The sequence below is a fragment of the Propithecus coquereli genome, unplaced genomic scaffold (genome assembly GCF_000956105.1).
Source record: "Propithecus coquereli isolate 6110/MARCELLA unplaced genomic scaffold, Pcoq_1.0 Scaffold153, whole genome shotgun sequence".
NCBI classification, from domain to species: Eukaryota; Metazoa; Chordata; class Mammalia; order Primates; family Indriidae; genus Propithecus; species Propithecus coquereli.
Genome location: NW_012139747.1, coordinates 2,795,257 through 2,813,055, shown reverse-complemented (window position 1 = coordinate 2,813,055; position 17,799 = coordinate 2,795,257). Strand labels below are relative to the sequence as shown.

The 17,799-nt window shown below is 35.7% G+C and overlaps 1 protein-coding gene across 1 annotated transcript in view; it reads right to left on the bottom strand.

Moving 5' to 3' along the window:
* Positions 1–17,799, bottom strand: part of MACROD2 (MACRO domain containing 2) — a 2,082,072-nt gene that overhangs the window by 1,994,177 nt on the left and 70,096 nt on the right. Inside the window, 1 exon segment of the mRNA XM_012640501.1 lies at positions 4,477–4,588. Within this exon segment, the coding sequence (XP_012495955.1) occupies positions 4,477–4,588 (112 nt within the window).

Sequence of the window (17,799 nt, the reverse complement as noted above, 5' to 3'; positions counted from 1 at the left end):
TACTCTTAGCTATTTTGAAATATATAATACATTATTGTTGACTATAGTCACCCTACTATGCAACAGATCTCAAAACCTATTCCTCCAGTCTATCTGAAATTTTGGAACCTTCGATCAACAACTTCTCATTCCCTCTCTCCCACCTGCCCTCCACCCTCTAGTAACCATCATTATACTCTCTACTTCTATGAGTTGAACTTTCATGGCAATGAAAGCAAAAATAGATAAATAGGATGGTCTCAAACTAGAATACTTCTGCACAACAAAGGAAACAATTAACAAAGTGAAAAGACAATCTTAAAAATAGAGAAAATATTAGCAAACTATACATCTGATAAGGGGTTAATATTCAAAATATATAAGAAACTCATTAGCAACAAAACAAATGGCCTGTTTAAAAAAAATGGGCAAAGGACATGAACAGACATTTCTCAAAAGAAAACATACAAACGGCCAACAGATACACAAAAAAACGTTCAGCTTCACTAATCATTAGGCAAATGCAAATTAAAACCACAATGAGATATCACCTCACACTTCGTATAATGTCTTTTATCAAACGGTTGAAAGATAACAAGTGTTGATGAGGATGCAGAGAAAATGTAACTCTTGTGCAATGTTGGGAACAAACATTAGTATAGCTACCATGGAAAACAGTATGGAAGTTTCTTAAAAAAATAAAAACAAAACTACCATATGATTCATTGATTCCAGGAACTGAAACCAATATTTTGAAGGGAATCTGCACTCCAGTGTTCACTGCAGCACTATATAACCTTCTTAAAATGACAAAACTATAAAGATGGAGGACAGAGGAGGAAGGTATGTGGATGTGAATACAAGGGTAGCAGCATGACAGAGTTCCTTCATGATAATGGAATAGTTTTGTATCTGGATTGCGGTGGTAGTCATTATCTATACATGGGATAAAATTACATAGCCCTAAACACATATACATACATACATACACACACACATATACACAGAGGTTAAAAAATGGTAAAAGCTGAATAGTTTGTAGTCTAGATAATAGCACCAATATTAGTTTTCTAGTTTTGATACTGTAGTATAGCTATATATGATTTACCATAGGGTAGGATTACACAGCATAGGTGAAGGGTACATAGTACTCTTTGTATTATTTTTGCAATTTCCTATAATTATTTCAAAATAAAAAGTTTAAACAAAAAAAATGGCCCTGGGTAAGATAACCTGAATTTGAAACTAAACTTGTGCTACTGCCCTGTGTACTATAATGCTTACAAAACCTATTGTATTAAAATATACCAAAGATGCATAATTTCCTAGAGAGAAAAATATAATATATACGATGTTCATCCTGGGTCACATCTAAGGAAATTTAAGGAAGTTCAAAAGCCACTTTATTAGGAAGTTTAAAATATCAAATCATTTCATTCATAGCAACTAGGACCAGGTGTTACAATGTTCAATAGTATGGTCATGGAAAGAGAACTTTAGAAGTCTAATAGAAAGTGCAGACTGTGCTCCTTTGGCACCTTGACTAAAGGCATTGCCTCTCACTCCCCTCTCACTAGAGGCAGCTCTGTAGTTTCCTGCATCTCACTAGAGGCAACTCTGTAGTTACCTTGTTCACCGGAAAGGTTAACAGCTGTTCCATCCCTTGCATACTAGGCAAGCAAACTGCACAGTAGAAAGCTGTAAACAGAGCCATTACATTGTACATTCATTTGAACTTCCTGACGAAGCTGTCCTTGTGAGATGCAAAACATGGCCAAATTACAATCGTCATAAGCACAGAGGTGAGCTATAGGTACCTAATGGTTTCTGGGAGTGAGCAAAAGTTGCTGCCTGTCTTCATATTAATTAATCATACCCTTGTACATTATGTGGCAGCTATGAAAAAAGGGCAAGGTAATAATATGAAAGAATCAAAATAGTAGTGAGATAATGATGTTTTTCTGTTTAGTGCCATTTTATTTTATTTCAATAAAAGTTACCCCAAAATATTTTTTATTGATTGATCAAATAAATAACTTTTAAAACCAGAGCCAAATTGATTCACTATGCCAAGTCCCCAAAACTGAATGTGGTATTGGTCAGAGATGCTACAAATTCTTTTGCATGTAGTTCAATGTAACAAATATATAGTATCAAATATTTTTTAAGAACATAAGGAGAAGACATTGCTTTGGGAGTTTACACAAAAAGGTAAAAGGCAACAGTCTGTGGCTTCAAGGGGGAGAAAAATAGATATGCAGTTAACAAAACCCAATAAAGACCATTACTGCTGCTATTAAGCATGCTGATCTGGTGTTAATAACAAGAAAGAGAAAACTCATGAGAGTGGTCTTCAAATATTTAAAAAGGAAGTAGATGTCATCATGTACTTCTCAAGACAGAACTAGGATTAATGGCTAGAAATTATTAATACAAGAACATACAGGAAGCCTGCTGGTATACATATAAGACCTTTTAATTTTTTTAAATTAAAGCTTATATGTTTATATAATTTAGGATATAATAAATTATTGGCAACTTATTAACTTAGTGAAATCTGATTAAAACTCTGTACTGGAGAGGATTTCATGGGACCCTTTTCAAGAGCCTGTGTTCTTCAGAGGCCCCACAAGTCAGAGGAAAGCATTTTGAAACCCAGAGCCACAAATGAACAGTCCATAGAGACTAGATATAAGGGCAACCTGTAGCCTATGAGGTGACCTGAGGATGAAATTCTATCCAAAAGGAGTGAGTTGTAGTGGGTGGAGATTAAATGACCCAGACTCCTCTCTCAAGAAGAGTTTTACATTTTAGAGAGGCAGCAAAAGCAGCAGAGGAGAAAGGAAGAGGCATCAAAAGAAGAGAAAGAGGAAAACTGAGCCCTGATTATGGCAAAGCAGCTGTAGAACAAAGCAACTGATACCCAATTCTGAAAGAACAAGCTGACTAGGCTTCCAGACTTCCTGCTAGGTTGCCAGAACAGTGCTATATCCTAGAACAATGCTCCGGTTCTCCATAAGACCCATCTGTTCACCTACCAATGCATTTTCCTACTGTACTATATGAATTTACTCATCACCAGAGGTAATCTTGACACAATGTTGAACTTCATTTGAACTCTACTCCTGGAAAATAGCCACATCAAGAAATTACCACCACCCGTTAGTGTTCTAGGAAATGGCTTACTGCAAAGAACCACTCTTCACTGTATGACTTAGGAAAAACTCACAGATGACCGTCTTATAACCTCTGACAAGGCCAGACACAGACCCTCTAAATTTCCATTCTCTGTCTCATACATGATTAGCAGAGCTGTTTGTCCCCATTTACCATTCTGGTTGGTCAATGCCCACAAACTGGACCTGACCAAACTTCAGTCAGGCTTTTCTCCTGCCTCCAAACTCCCAAACCCCTGAACTTTGACCTGCCCTTGAACAATGAAAGATGAACCACCTCTCCTTAACAGCCCCTCCTCACATCAGCTGACCTCAGGGGAAAAACATTCCCTGAACAACTGTCTAATCATGCCACCCCCTCATCCCATTCCCATACCTAGGTTTTTTTCTGACTTTGTTTACTCCTCCCTGTGAAGGAAAAGCCCTTTTCTGCTTGACCCTTGAGACACTTATAGATATCATAGTCGAAGCAGTTCTCTCTATTGAAATATTCTTCCTCTCCCTATTGCAACTGTCCTCCTCCCCTTGTTGTAATAGTCTTTTTGGATAAAGTCTTTCCTTACCTAAGTCCAGATTTGTTTTTATTTGACATTTTCAGTCTGCAAAGAGTCTAACTTTACAAAACACAAATTAAAACCATTAAATACCCTCTTATTTACAATTTTTATAGAATCACAATTATTATGTCTTTCTTGATTTATAGCCACGTAATAAAATACATAAGTATATAGTACATACAGGCTACCATAAATAACATCTATCATATCTTTCCCAATGTTCAAATAGGAAAATTAATTAGACAATTAATCATTAAAATTAAAATATACCTGTTAAAATGAAGCATTTGGTAATGAAAGTGAAAACCTGGAACCAAACAATTGAGGTTTTGAAACCACAGAAATAATTTATATTTTACTTTTGTCTGGTACAGTTCAATCATCTCCTTACAGCTCACTCAAAAGAAGAAAAAAAGTTGATTAACTTGTATTTACGTTCGCTGATTATTAACTCAAGCGTGAAATTAACAGTAATATAGCTGCTAAAGTTCTTTCTGAAGAACTTTCTGTAACAATCTGTCACTTCTCCTGTGGTCCAGTGCCCTAATCTCAATTCGGCGCCTTTCACTCTAGAGGGCACTGTAGATAGCACATTACTTACAGCACATACATAAATTCTCAACGTTTGTAATCAAGAAGGGAAACACATAAGACATTTCTATACCAGGAAGCATATTTTTTTTCTAGAATACTTGAATCCTTGTTTAAGAAAAAATGTTTTTAAATAATACTCATAACAAATATATCACAGCAAAATCAACTACTCACCCGCATTGACTATAGCATCTACTTCTAGCACTGTGATGTCACCTCTATAGAGAGAAACTTTTTCACTCAAACTTTTCTTCACTTCTGACACTTCCTGAGTATTTTCCTCTGTAATAAAAAGAAATACATATTAATAGTAACATTTTTAATTAAGACAATGTTTTAGTCAAGACGACTACAAGAGTCTATATGAATCACACTCTACTACAAAACACAAGTGGAAAAATGAGTATAAGTACCGGGGGTGTGGTCTATTCTCTATTTATTTTGTATTCCTCAACACAAACACGCTATCACATATATAATGGGCATCCAAAAAATTGGGGCAGGTTATATCGGTTAGCAAAAAAATTCAACATTTATTAGTAATTTTATTATGAAAATATCCACTTTAAAATAAAATTGTATACCACTACATTTCTCAAGGAGATAAGAAAAAAGATGTCCAACTCCTAAGACAAAGCAAATTTTCACAGTTCTTTGAAGAAGCTTATTTCTCTCATGTTCCAGTTACCTAAAAGGTATCATTCAAAAGAATATTTACTTGAGCACAAAAACATTTAAGTTCAGCTCTTTACTCCTTCTAAGTAACATCCCTCAGGATGGGACATTTCAACAATATTTGAATTTGTGAAACTGCTTCTTTCTTATCAAATTGTATTTAACCTTTCACTCTAGAGGGCGCTGCTAGATCTAAAAGAGAAACAGCTCTACCCATACACACAACTGCTAGCAAGCCAGTGTATTTAAAACAAGCCAAAAACATTATGTTCTAAAGCCCCATATATTTTTTACTGTTTTAGAGAAAGAGTTTTTTAATATACTTTAAAGAAAACTGATTTATAAACTCATACTTTTAAAAGTATTTATGATCTGTGAAAATCTTTCATGGGGGAAGATAATGTTATTCATTCACTAAGACACTCTCAGATGAGCATTTTGAGATATCTGAGGGATTAGAGATGATAGGTTATGAGTCATCTAAATTGTCTTTAGACCCCAATAGTCAAAGAAAAAAGTTGGCCAAGACTTCCTCTCTCTGTCTACAAAGCATCCCCTTTTTAGCAGCTACTTCTCTCCTTAAAGGATTCTAATCAAATACTCACTGGTAGTGGTAATAATGAGGAGGAGAATAATGTGGGAAAATTGTATGTTAAAAGAGCAGAGAGGCCGGGCGCGGTGGCTCACACCTGTAATCCTAGCACTCTGGGAGGCTGAGGCGGGCGGATTGTTTGAGCTCAGGACTTCGAGACCAGTCTGAGCAAGAGTGAGACCCCGTCTCTACTAAAAAAATAGAAAGAAATTATCTGGACAACTAAAAATATATAGAAAAACTTAGCCGGGCATGGTGGCACATGCCTGTAGTCCCAGCTACTCAGGAGGCTGAGGCAGGAGGATCCCTTGAGCCCAGGAGTTTGAGGTTGCTGTGAGCTAGGCTGACACCACGGCACTCACTCTGGCCAGGGCAACAGAGTGAGACTCTGTCTCAAAAAAAAAAAAAAAAAAAAAAGAGCAGAGAAAGATTTTAGGAGGCCTCAAAATATAAAACACTTAATAGTTGACCTGACCTCCTAAAAGACTCCTAGAGTACTATTTTCCTCTGTCAGGTAGTGATTAAGAGCAGAATTTACTGCCGCGACTCTATTGAAATCCTAGTTCTGCCAATTAACAGCCGGGTAAGTTTGGTAACTTATTTATTCTCTCCATGACTCAGTCTATAAAATACTGGCTTCCTCACAGGTAACACGAGTTCATTACACTTAGAATAATGTTTGCCCCATAGTAAGCTATCAATAAATATGACCTTTTTTTTACGAAGATGACAAATACTACTTCAACATCCATATTCAGCATACATGGACCACAATAGTTATTTTTTCAAAATATATTGTTATTTTTAATAAAATACTGATATATTTACTGTTATTATTGCCTATCAGTGAAAGACATTGTATTTTGTTTGTGCTCTTATCAAATTGTCAACACCTGGCCCAATGACAAAGACTTTGAGCTACAAGTCCTTGAGTTCCACATCCAACCAGTTTATTTTCTTACTGCATTAACTACATTAGAAATTCCTGATTCCCAGTTAAGGATTGTTGGATGACAATAAATATGTCATGGTTTTGTCAGATAATTGTGGATATTCAGACTATTGTGAACCTAGAACTTGTAAAAGACTCCTCACTGAATGTGAATTTTATTAATAGAACTACATCAGGCTTTAAATTAGCAAGCATATAACAAATGAAAGCAGAAAGATTGACTGTTTCAATTTGGGAGACAGAGTACATAGATTTCCAACCCATTTTCTAGCTGCTTTTAGCTCTATAAAGTATTTCCTCATTTTCTCACGAAGTATTATATAATACTACATGTGTAGTGATATGATTTTTAAACATATGTGACAATAAATCACGTTTCTTTCTCCAAAAGTAATTATTAAAGAAAGGTATTGGAAAGCATCAAAGTTTAAAACATTAATACCACAGTTCTGTGTCTTTAAAAGAAATCCTAATTGCTCATCTGCAAATTTTAAAAATGGATATTTCAAGTCTAAACTGAAGGTTCAAGTAATTCCACATATTGAATATACTGTTGTGACATGTCACTCAAGTAAGTTACTCAAAATGGTCTTTACTAGAATTATCAGCATCATGAAGAAATCTCCTCCTCTCTCATTTTAAAACCATGAGCATCTTTTTTTCCTCAATAGTCAGACTTATACTTACAGCCCAATTCCTTGCCTCGTATGCCAAAAAGTCATATACATACTTAAAGGCTATAATTTGATAGTACTAATAATTATCAGTATTTCCTTCAACAATAAATCAAAACCTAATGGCATATTTTTTAACACCAACTGTTCTCTGTGACTATAAAAATGTAAATCACCACTCAGAGGCCACCTCTTTCATTTGCATAGCAATGCACTGTCTTCCTTTTCACACAACTGTGTTCCATTAGCACTGATCCCAGTGTGTCTTTTCCCATATTCTAGGTTTTTAGTAACAAACAGGATAAAAAGTTGTCAAGTGTTTCTTTCTCATGGACATTACATATGTACACAAAGCACCTATTCAAATTTAGATCACTAGCTTTTTCCAATTGCAAGTTGAAATATCTATCATGCTAGCAATTGTTCTTCCAGACTGTATACTATTGTCAAAAGAAACCAGAACAGGATAGCAGCCAAAACAGTAAAAACAGATTTTATTCCGAAACTACCAAAATAGAGGAAAAGAGAACTCAGTATAGAACTGGGTTCAATTCCAAATACAGTAAGAACAACTGGGGATTTATAGCCAAGGAACAGGATGCGAGTTAGTGGGCTGAAAATTACTAAGAAGAAACATCAGGGGTATGGGGTGGGCGGGATTCTGGCTAAAGAGACTTAACAGGATTCTTGTTGAACACGGGCTGGGATGATCACATATTGCCTGGAGGATGGTGGGGAATGAGGAATTTGATTAGATATCAAAGGTTGTCAGATATCAAAGGTAGGGGATTCTCTCTAAACTGACTTAGCAAGATTTTTGCTCAAACTGGACAGTGTAGGTCTGGCAAGGATGGGGCCTAGACAAGAGAAACCCAACTAAAGTTTGGTTAAAGAGACAGTCTTTGTCAGTTCCTCTTCTTGTTCAAGGAAAGAAGAGATATTCTCATGAAGGTTGCCCACACATCAACAGTTGTGGTGATTTCTTCAGTGTATACCAGGTTGTCCAGCTTCAGTTTCCTGAGCTTTGGGAAAAGGATAGTTTTAGTCAGGGGTGGGGAAACTGTGGCCGGCCTCAAGGCCACATGTGGCCTTCCAGATCCCCAGGTATGGCTCCTCAACCAAATCCAAACTTCACAGAACAAATCCCTTTAATAAAAGTATTTGTTCTGTAAAATTTGGATTCAGTCAAAAGGCCACACTCAAGAATCCAGTTCTCAATGATGCCAAGTCAGGAAAGTGAGAAAAAAACTGGAAATGTTAGTTTGGAGAATTGTAGCCAGCTATTGGAGGAAACTATTAATAGAAGAATTGACAAAATGTATAGGATGGTAAGATTTATTCCAGTTTAGAGGCAGATAACAAAAAACTGAAAGAAAATGAACAGGACTAGAATTTACAAACTCACAAGGGTACACTATAGTTTTCCATTTAAACTTAAATTTTCTCTCTACAATCACCTCCCTTTTTGATTCTTGTTTACAAAATAAGTCTGGCCTCATTAGATTTGGCCTAATTATTTATCTAATTGCAGAAAAAATGGTAATTGACCACTTAGAACTTTTTGAGTTTGCTTTGCTGGAATGTTTCATAAGAAATCTCAGATTAGACCTTTAAAAGCCTCTTGAGGCTCAGAGGCCAAGCCAAGAATTCACCACCAGGTTTTTCCTGTAATAACTATAGATTTGGGTGAATTCCTGTCTTCCTGAGGTTCCAAAATTATCCTAAGTTTCCTAGACCTTCCAGGAAGTGACCTTCCCTACTCACCGATAAGACTGGGAACCCTATAAGCCAGGCACCAGGCCAGTTTTTCCAAGAGGGCTTTGTAAGCACTGGCTCCGTAAAGTCAACCTTTGTGCCTTAAAACTATCTGGACATATCTGATTCAATGCATCATTTTTAAATATGACATTCCAGTCAAGGCCTTTCTTATAAACTAATTTTTCCAATTACGTCATATTATAAGGAGGACAGATTTTTATTGAACTTATACAAATAATTGTATTGCCATGAAAACAAGAATGCTCAATAAGAGTTTCTGAATTCTGGAGAGATCAGGTAGGAAGATAAATGTTTCATTTCTTTTTACAAAAGTATAATCTACTAAATTGTCATAAATTATAGATAGCTTGAGAAAAGAGAAAGGGGGTCCCTTAAATAAAACATTCAAGAACCAGCAATGCTCTAAAACAATAACCATGAAAATTATCATCATTCTTTATTATGTCATTCAGTGCCATATAAGTGATTTTTCTTCTGCTTGATCTTGGGTTAGCAGTTTTATGCACCTGTCATCTTCTCCACTAGTTCTGGAAATCCATACTTATTCCAGTGGTACGGTCTGAAAGTTATCTAAGCAATGCCGTCAGAAGCCTATACCCCAGAGTACCAGGCATAGTCTCTCCACGGATCTCTGAGACAATCACTTTTTGCTGAAAATGAAGCATTCAGGCCTGTAAGCTGATTGCTAGAGCTCTCAGGAAGGATCAGAGTTTGAAAAAAAAAAAAAAAAATCTGTGGATGGTAAGGAGAAGGAGAATTTGGTTATTTCTGTGGCACACAACATTTAAATAACAGCTAGAATTATGACTGATAACATTGTACCAGGACATATCATGGACAATGAGTGTATCAACAAATTTCTATGAAATTCATACAATTTCTGAAATAGTTATATTATTAATATTTACCTATACTAATATAACCTAGGGAAGGTTAAACATCACTTCTTACTTGGCAATGCTTCCCGTGCAATTTAATATATCAAACAAACTGAATATTTTTACAAGGTGGAAGAAGAAATCCTTTGAAATTTTCCAGGGGCCCTCTGGGAAATCTCAAGGTCAGTCCAAGATCAAGATTACATTTAGGATTTGATGTTGGGAAGCTGTGAAAAATGTCAAAAGATTTGAACATTGGATTAAATAAGATCATAAATCACTATGAAACAATACTTATGTTCTCTTAAAAAGATATGATATAGACAACACAAAGCAGAGTAAATTATTTTGATAAGACACAGAATCTTTGTTTCCCAGGCAGATTACTTAAAAAGTAAAGAAAAACCTTTTACAATCTCTTATTAAGAACAAACCAATAGTCCAAGAAAACTTTACTATTTTAACAGAGAGAAAACCAAATTCTAATTTTGTCACAATACACTATTGAGCTCATTTTTAAAACAACTTTATAAATAAATTCATTCTATCTTAGCCAGCTTGACCACACATAAAATTCCTTTTCTACAAACCTACAACTTTCTATATCATTCAGGTTATGTCCTATATTTTTCCTCTTTCTTATTCTGAAATAACCAGTCATCTTACTTTAAGACAAAATTACTCTCTTTTTCCCTCAACAACAAAAGTCCTTCATTCTTCACATAGTTTGCATACAGAGTTGTTTCTCTTCACCCTTATTATTTTTAGTAGTTTCATTTACATGTATTAATTATATTTAACCTTTATTTTACAAAGAAAACTAAGAAGTAGACAATTATGAATTTTCTATCACATACCAGCATTCTGTAGCAGACTAGCAAATTTTATGAGTATCCCATCTCACAATTTCTGTAGACATATGTTTCTTTATAGTATAGCTTTACAATGTGGCAAAAGAATATTTTATTAACAAACTCAAGTATATGTAGCTTCTTTATACCATATCAAAATAAAAAGGCAAAGTACATAAACAAACAGGTATAGCAATTATTGTTTCAATAGTTGATATTACTTAGAAATAATCTCAATTTTTAGTAAATATCTACTACTTAATTTAAATTAGCATAGGCCTAAGATTACAAATCACTGAAAAGATTTGGAAAACTACTGCTAGGCAGACATATTATAACATTAGACAAAGCTGGGCATCATCTCAAGTTAACTGTTTTTACAATACATGCAAGTCAAACAAGTATCATAAAAGCAAAACCCTAAAAAAGTTAAATACGTGGATATTTGTTTTATGCTGTACTTGATATACAAGAAGTAATGACTATCAAGCAATTCATATTTACTGAATCTTTACTCGTATATTTGTTCTTAGGTTGAATTTATAATTTTTGTAATCTTAAAGATATACTAGATATAACATAAGTTTATTTGACTAATGAACCCAAGTAGAATAAAAGTGCATGCCCATATTATACTTAACACTGACAACTCAAAAGACATGCCCATTTTTATTAAACCAACAATATTAATTAATCTTATTAAACATGTACCAAAGTCACATGAACTTTAAAAAGCATTTGTGTTAGTTTCCATATTTCTGGGAGTTTTAGGAATATTTAATTTATATAAGAGCTTGTTTATGTCTAAGACAATCTGAATAGAGCTCTTTTACAAAATTTTATGAATTAACTTAGTAATACTATCCAGAGGTAGAAAAATGTCACATATATATAATATATACATAAACATATATACAGATAGATGCAAATAAAGATCTTACAGCTTCCATTCTAAAATTTTAGGCATCGGTCAGGTAAACACAGTAATATACTCTCGTCTTTGGTCTACTTTATATTTTTATCAGAATTGCATTTCTGGTAGATGGAACAATTTAGATTATCTGTTTAATATTAGGGCTAATATTTTTTAACAATATTTATAGAGAAGTTTTAAAATTTTTCATTTTTCCTGGCATGTAATCTTAGAGAAGCTTTGGACTAAATTTTAGGAAAGGGACTGACTGAGGTGACAGCAAACATCTATCACCAAAACCCATCTGAGTGGATAAAATATTCAGTGTTTCTAATTAGCCTTTTTTCCCTTTTTAGCCCCACAAAGTTGTTTTTGGGGTCCCTGAATCCCTTGAGAGCCCCCACTGAGGTAGTGGGAACTTAAAAGTTCATGTGGTTAAAAAAAAAAAAAAAGTTCATGTGGCTACAGGGAATTGAGGGGCTAAAGTGGGAAGAGAAAAGTCTGGCTGATGGGGACACAGGAATAAAGGAGGTAAAGATTTGAAGGGGTATTTAGCAAAGGGTTCAAGGGAATTGAAGGAAACATCAAAGGTGGTAAGAGGAGGGAGGAGCAGAAGCAATAGGAAGAGAGAGATCTCAGAGCACCTGGTATGGGTAGACCAGAGAAGCCAATGAAGTTCCAAATTATCCGTAGTAAAATCATGTCAATAAGAAAGGAAGTGAGGTCCGGCATGGTGGTTCATGCCTGTAATCCTAGCACTCTAAGAGGCCGAGGCAGGAGGATTGCCTGAGCTCAGGAGTTCGAGATCAGCCTGAGCAAGAAGGAAACCTGTCTCTACAAAAAATAGAAAAATTAGCCAGGTGTGGTGGCACATGCCTGTAGTCCCAGCTACTTGGAAGACTGAGGCAGAAGGATCACTTGAGCCCAAGAATTGGAGGTTGCAGTGAGCTACGATGACACCGCCGAATTCTAGCCGGTACAACAGAGCAAGACTCTGTCTCCAAAAAATAAGAAAGAAAAAAAGTTGGTGGCGCATATACAGTAGTCCTCTCTTATCTGTGGGGGACATGTTTTAAGACCCTCGGTGGTTGCCTGAAACTGCAGACAGTACCAAATTTGATTGCCATCAATCAGAACACATTTCTGTTCATGTCTTCCACCCACAAATTTAATGCCTTTTCCACCTTAACTGAGCACTTACCATACACTGTGACTGTAACTTTTGCAGTTTGAGGTGTGACAGCAAAACTAGCACAAATTTCTTTTTCATTCTTCATAATTTCACAGATAGAAAATTCATTCTTACCATAAATCTTAACAACCTAAACATATAATTTTTTTTTCTTATTAAGTCAAGAACTTTCACCTTTCTACCTTAAAGGAAGCACTTTATGATTTCTCTTGGACATATGTAAATTGCACTTTGGGGCCATTATTAAGTAAAATGGGGTGACCTGAACAGAGGCAGTGCAATACAGTGACAGTGAATCAGATAACTGAGACAGCTACTAAGAGACTTCACGGGCAGGTAGCATCTACAGATTAGATACACTGGACAAAGGAATTATTCATGTCCCAGGTGGAACAGAGGCTGATGGCATGAGATTTCATCAAGCTACTCAGAATGGCATGAAATTTGAAACTTACAAATTATTTATTTCTGGAATTTTTCATTCAATATTATCGGACCACGGTTGGCCACTGGTAACTGAGACTGCAGAAAGCAAAACTGAGGATAAGGTAAGACTACTGTAGTCAGTAAATGTTTGAGAGAGGGGCTTCAGTTGACTAAGAAGTTCCCATGGGAGAAGCAGGTTCAAATAGAACAGAGGCCTCACAGAGTACCACGAAAAACCTTTCCATCTCAGGAGAGAGTGAATCCCCACTTGAAACAAGGAGCCAGGAAGAAAGAATTCCAGCCTAGTAGGTACCTTTCCAACAAAGTAGGCTAGGCCTCTAACCCAGCTTCAATGAGTATAGTCAGAATCTTAATCAAACTCTGTCTCTACCATGCTAATGGGTTGTCATCTGGGGCACTGGCTTAGGAGTCAGACTAACCAATGGATCCCCAATCTATCCATCAGGAATGAAGACAAAGTCTTCAAAGATACACATTTGGGGTCCTGGGTGAGAGATCCAGAGATCCAATAATTAATCTAATCCTACCCAAGTCGTAGGACCATAATTGTTAAAGAAAACCAGAGCCAGACAGTAGTGAAAACAGTAAAAACATTATTCAGCAACTATTGCAATAAGGGGAAAGAGAACTCTGCATAGAACTGGGTTCAATTCCTAATATACCAAGGATTTATAGCCAAGAACAGGATGGGAGTTAGTGGGTGTTTCCTTGCTAAAAGGAAACATCAGGGGTATGGGGCAGGTGGGATTCTGGCTAAAGAGACTTAACAGGATTCTTGCTGAGCTAAGACTGGGATGATCACATATTGCCTGGAGGATGGTGGGGGAGGAGGAATTTGATTAGATATCAAGGGTTATTAGATATCAAAGGTGGGAGATTCTCTCTAAACTGACTTAGCAAGATTCTTGCTCAAACTGGACAATGTAGGTCTAACAGGGATGGGGCCTAGACAAGAAAAGTGCTTAGAGAAACCTGATTAAAATTTGGTTAATGAAACAGACCAGGAATGGTGGCTCACGCATGTAATCCTAGCACTCTGGGAGGCCAAGGCAGGAGGATCGTTTGAGCTCAGCAGTTTGAGACCAGCCTAAGAGTGAGACCACATCTCTAATAAAAATAGAAACAAATTAGCTAGACAACTAAAAATATATAGAAAAAAATTAGCCAGGCATGGTGGCACATGCCTGTAGTCCCAGCTACTTGGGAGGATGAGGCAGAGGGATTGCTTGAACCTAGGAGTTTGAGGTTGCTATGAACTTGGCTGATGCCATGACACTCTAGCCCAGATAACAGAGTGAAATACTGTCTCAAAAAAAAAAAAAAAATGAGACAGTCTTTGTCAATATCATATGACATTCAATAAGTGGTATTTTGTTGTTCCTTCTACTTCCTACTCTGAGGATAAAATTTATTAACTGTGTACTGGTTTTATAATTATTTGTTATAGTTTGACATCTCAGGAAAAAACTGTGAAAAACTTTTGAAACAAAGCCAAAATAAAAAAAATTAGTGGGTGTCTTGTGTAGCTTACCTATCATGGTGATTAACTACCTTTCACTGTCTTTGAGCTATTTTACAACACTGTAAGTTGCAGAAAATGGATAATAATGCAAATGATTGTTCATAGAAATGCAAATGAATTATATTCCCTGGAATGCAATTGAATAGTATCCTGTGGACAATTTACATTTATTTTGCATTATTTGAAAAGTCATTTGAGCATTCTTTACTGCCTATATATGTGTGGTTCTTTAAATTCTCCTTTCAACTGGAGTTAAATAAAATTGTGGGTAAGTGTTCATTTTATATTTGTATGAATCATAATCTCATCTTTATAAAAAACATTTCCTCTCAGATATTTTTATTTACTTCTAGTTTATTTAACTAAATACTTGTATAGCATTTACTATGATCTTTGTGCTCTTCTAATGCTTATATCAACTCCTATAATCCTCATAACAGATAAATATATAGTACGTAATACTACTATTCCTCCTATATTGATAAAGAAGCTGAGGCATACAGAAATAAAGTAGCTTGACCAAGTACAGACAGGTGGTAAGTACAAAGCTAGGATTTGAACCCAGGCAGCCCATGGTCTTAATCAACATACTATGCAGGCTCTCATGTACCTATTTTTATTTCAAAGAGTCCAACTCTGAATAAACTGTTTAGGTCCTGTCTCTGCCTTTAGTTGCAAAATGTAGCAGTTTCATCCTCCCTCTCCCAAAAAAGCATGATTTGCTTTTTTTGCCCTAGGGGAAAGATATACTTGGTTTTTCAGAGGATTTATCATACTTTGAAAATAATATAAAGGTCTCAGTAGTTTCTGCTACTATTTGACAAAGTTTCATAACATACAAAATATCAGGAACTAGAGGACAACCATAAAATCAAATTTGCAGATATTAATTATGTATCTTCTATTTGTGTTTTCTTTATTGTTTGTTTATGCAAAATCATCAAACTTGCAGATTCATCTGACCCAACACATCCTCCATTTACACTGAAACTCGGTTTACTATTTATATTTATGACCTTATTCTGAGTTCTGGCATTTATGTTACTATTTCACCTCTATTTTAGGCATCAATAAACCACTTCAGAGATGGACTGATTCATTTTATGAGGTAGGGATATAATGCAATCCTATTATAACAACAAAGGCAAATTTAATCTAATCTAATATATATACTAATTCACTTATGAATTAGGTAGATTAGGAGAAACAAACTCGGTTAATTGAATCTTAATTAAGACAGACTGACTAATACTGTCCTTGTTTCAAAAACATAACTTTTAAGACTATAATTAATATTGAGAATAAGATTTTCATAAAAATCATATTTTTCATTTCAAACACTTAAAATATATTTTAAAAACCTGTTTTATCACTTTCCCTCTGGAAGAACCAAACTACCTTGATCAGTAGATCCTAGGACCACACATGGAAGAATAAGATTTTGGGAGATAGCCATACAAAGTGCCTGGAAATACTCCAGATTCTTACTTTCCCCATATTGACATCCCTGTATTTTAGCACTCATGGGCATGATACAGAGAAGCCACCAAGGATACCAGTGAGTTGACTGGTAGTACCACAACAAGGAGCCTGCTGCCAGTGGACCTCTTCCATTTTGAGGATGCCTGGAAAGTCAGTTTAGTCTTAATGTAGCCATGTGGATACAAATTCAAATTAACATTCCCTTTCCCTCCTCCAAAAAAACCCCCAAATCATTAATAGGACACCATACCATGAAAACCAAAGGAAAAAAGTCACACAAATGTCTACAGAAATTATGTTAAAATGAAATTAATTATCAAGATAATCAGAAAAATAATTTTGGGTTAATTAAGAGACTTTAAGAATATACAACCAGGGAACTAGGGGAACCCCAGGGAAGCAGGGTGTGCTTCCGTTCTGTGATTATTTCTTGAAACCAGCCAGGCTGTTGATCTCTGTACCTCCATCTTCTATCTAATCATGCCTAATAATCATCACATCACTGTTCTATATTCCTCACATGCATGCACATATACACAGCCCTACATACTTCAGCATATCCACTTTTTCTTACGTATTATAGATATTATAATACATTAGAAGATCCTCTCTCCTAGGCTAATGCGTAGTAGCTGTTATGCTAGAAGTTTGCAACTTCATTTTTGTGCTGAATCTTCAAAACTTCCTCCTACTCTTCCTCTTTCTTTCCATATCAGTTAGCTTTTGCTGTGCAACAAACTCTTCCAAAACTTGGTGACTTAAAACTTTTTATTTTGCTCATTAGTCTGTGGCTAACCAGGTAGTTCTATAGGCAGCTGGTGGGGTGGCTGAGGCTACATGGTTCTTAATGGCCTCATTCATGTCTAGCTGGCAGTTGTCAGGCTGGTTGGGCTTGGGAGTCTCAGCTGGGATGGCTCTTTAAGCCTCTGCTTGGGGCATGTTTGCTGTAGTCCCATTGATCAAAGCAAATCATGTGGAAAAGCCCAAAGTCATTGTGGATGAGCACTAAACAAGAGCATAGATACAGGAAAGTGTCATACTTTGGGGGTCTTTTTGGCCCAATTTACTAAACACATTCTGAGTTACTGAATTTTCTGCATCCTAGATCCCAATAATAGTTCTGATTGCGACTTTGTTTGACATTCAAATATTTATCTGGGACATATTTTGATTTCATGGAAACTTGGTTCACATCAGTTTTGTGGGTTTTTTTAATACCACTTCAGTTAACTATTAATATTTTCTATTTCTGCTAGATTGCTAATAGATTTTATAATAGCTCTACTGCAGAAATCTACTATCTAAATGCCTGTGGAAGACAAACAGGTAACATAAGTGAGTGAGGCCAGTGTGTGGTATAAGTGTAAACAAATATTTAACATATATGTTGTAAATTGGAAAGCAAAGAAGGCCCTGTCCAAAGGGTGTAGCTTCTATTCACGTGTCATGTGAGGATATGGGCCTAGTATTTCCAGATCCCTAGTTTTACAAGAGAAAAGTAGGAAACCTAAGTTTTAATGTGAAATCTCCTTATTT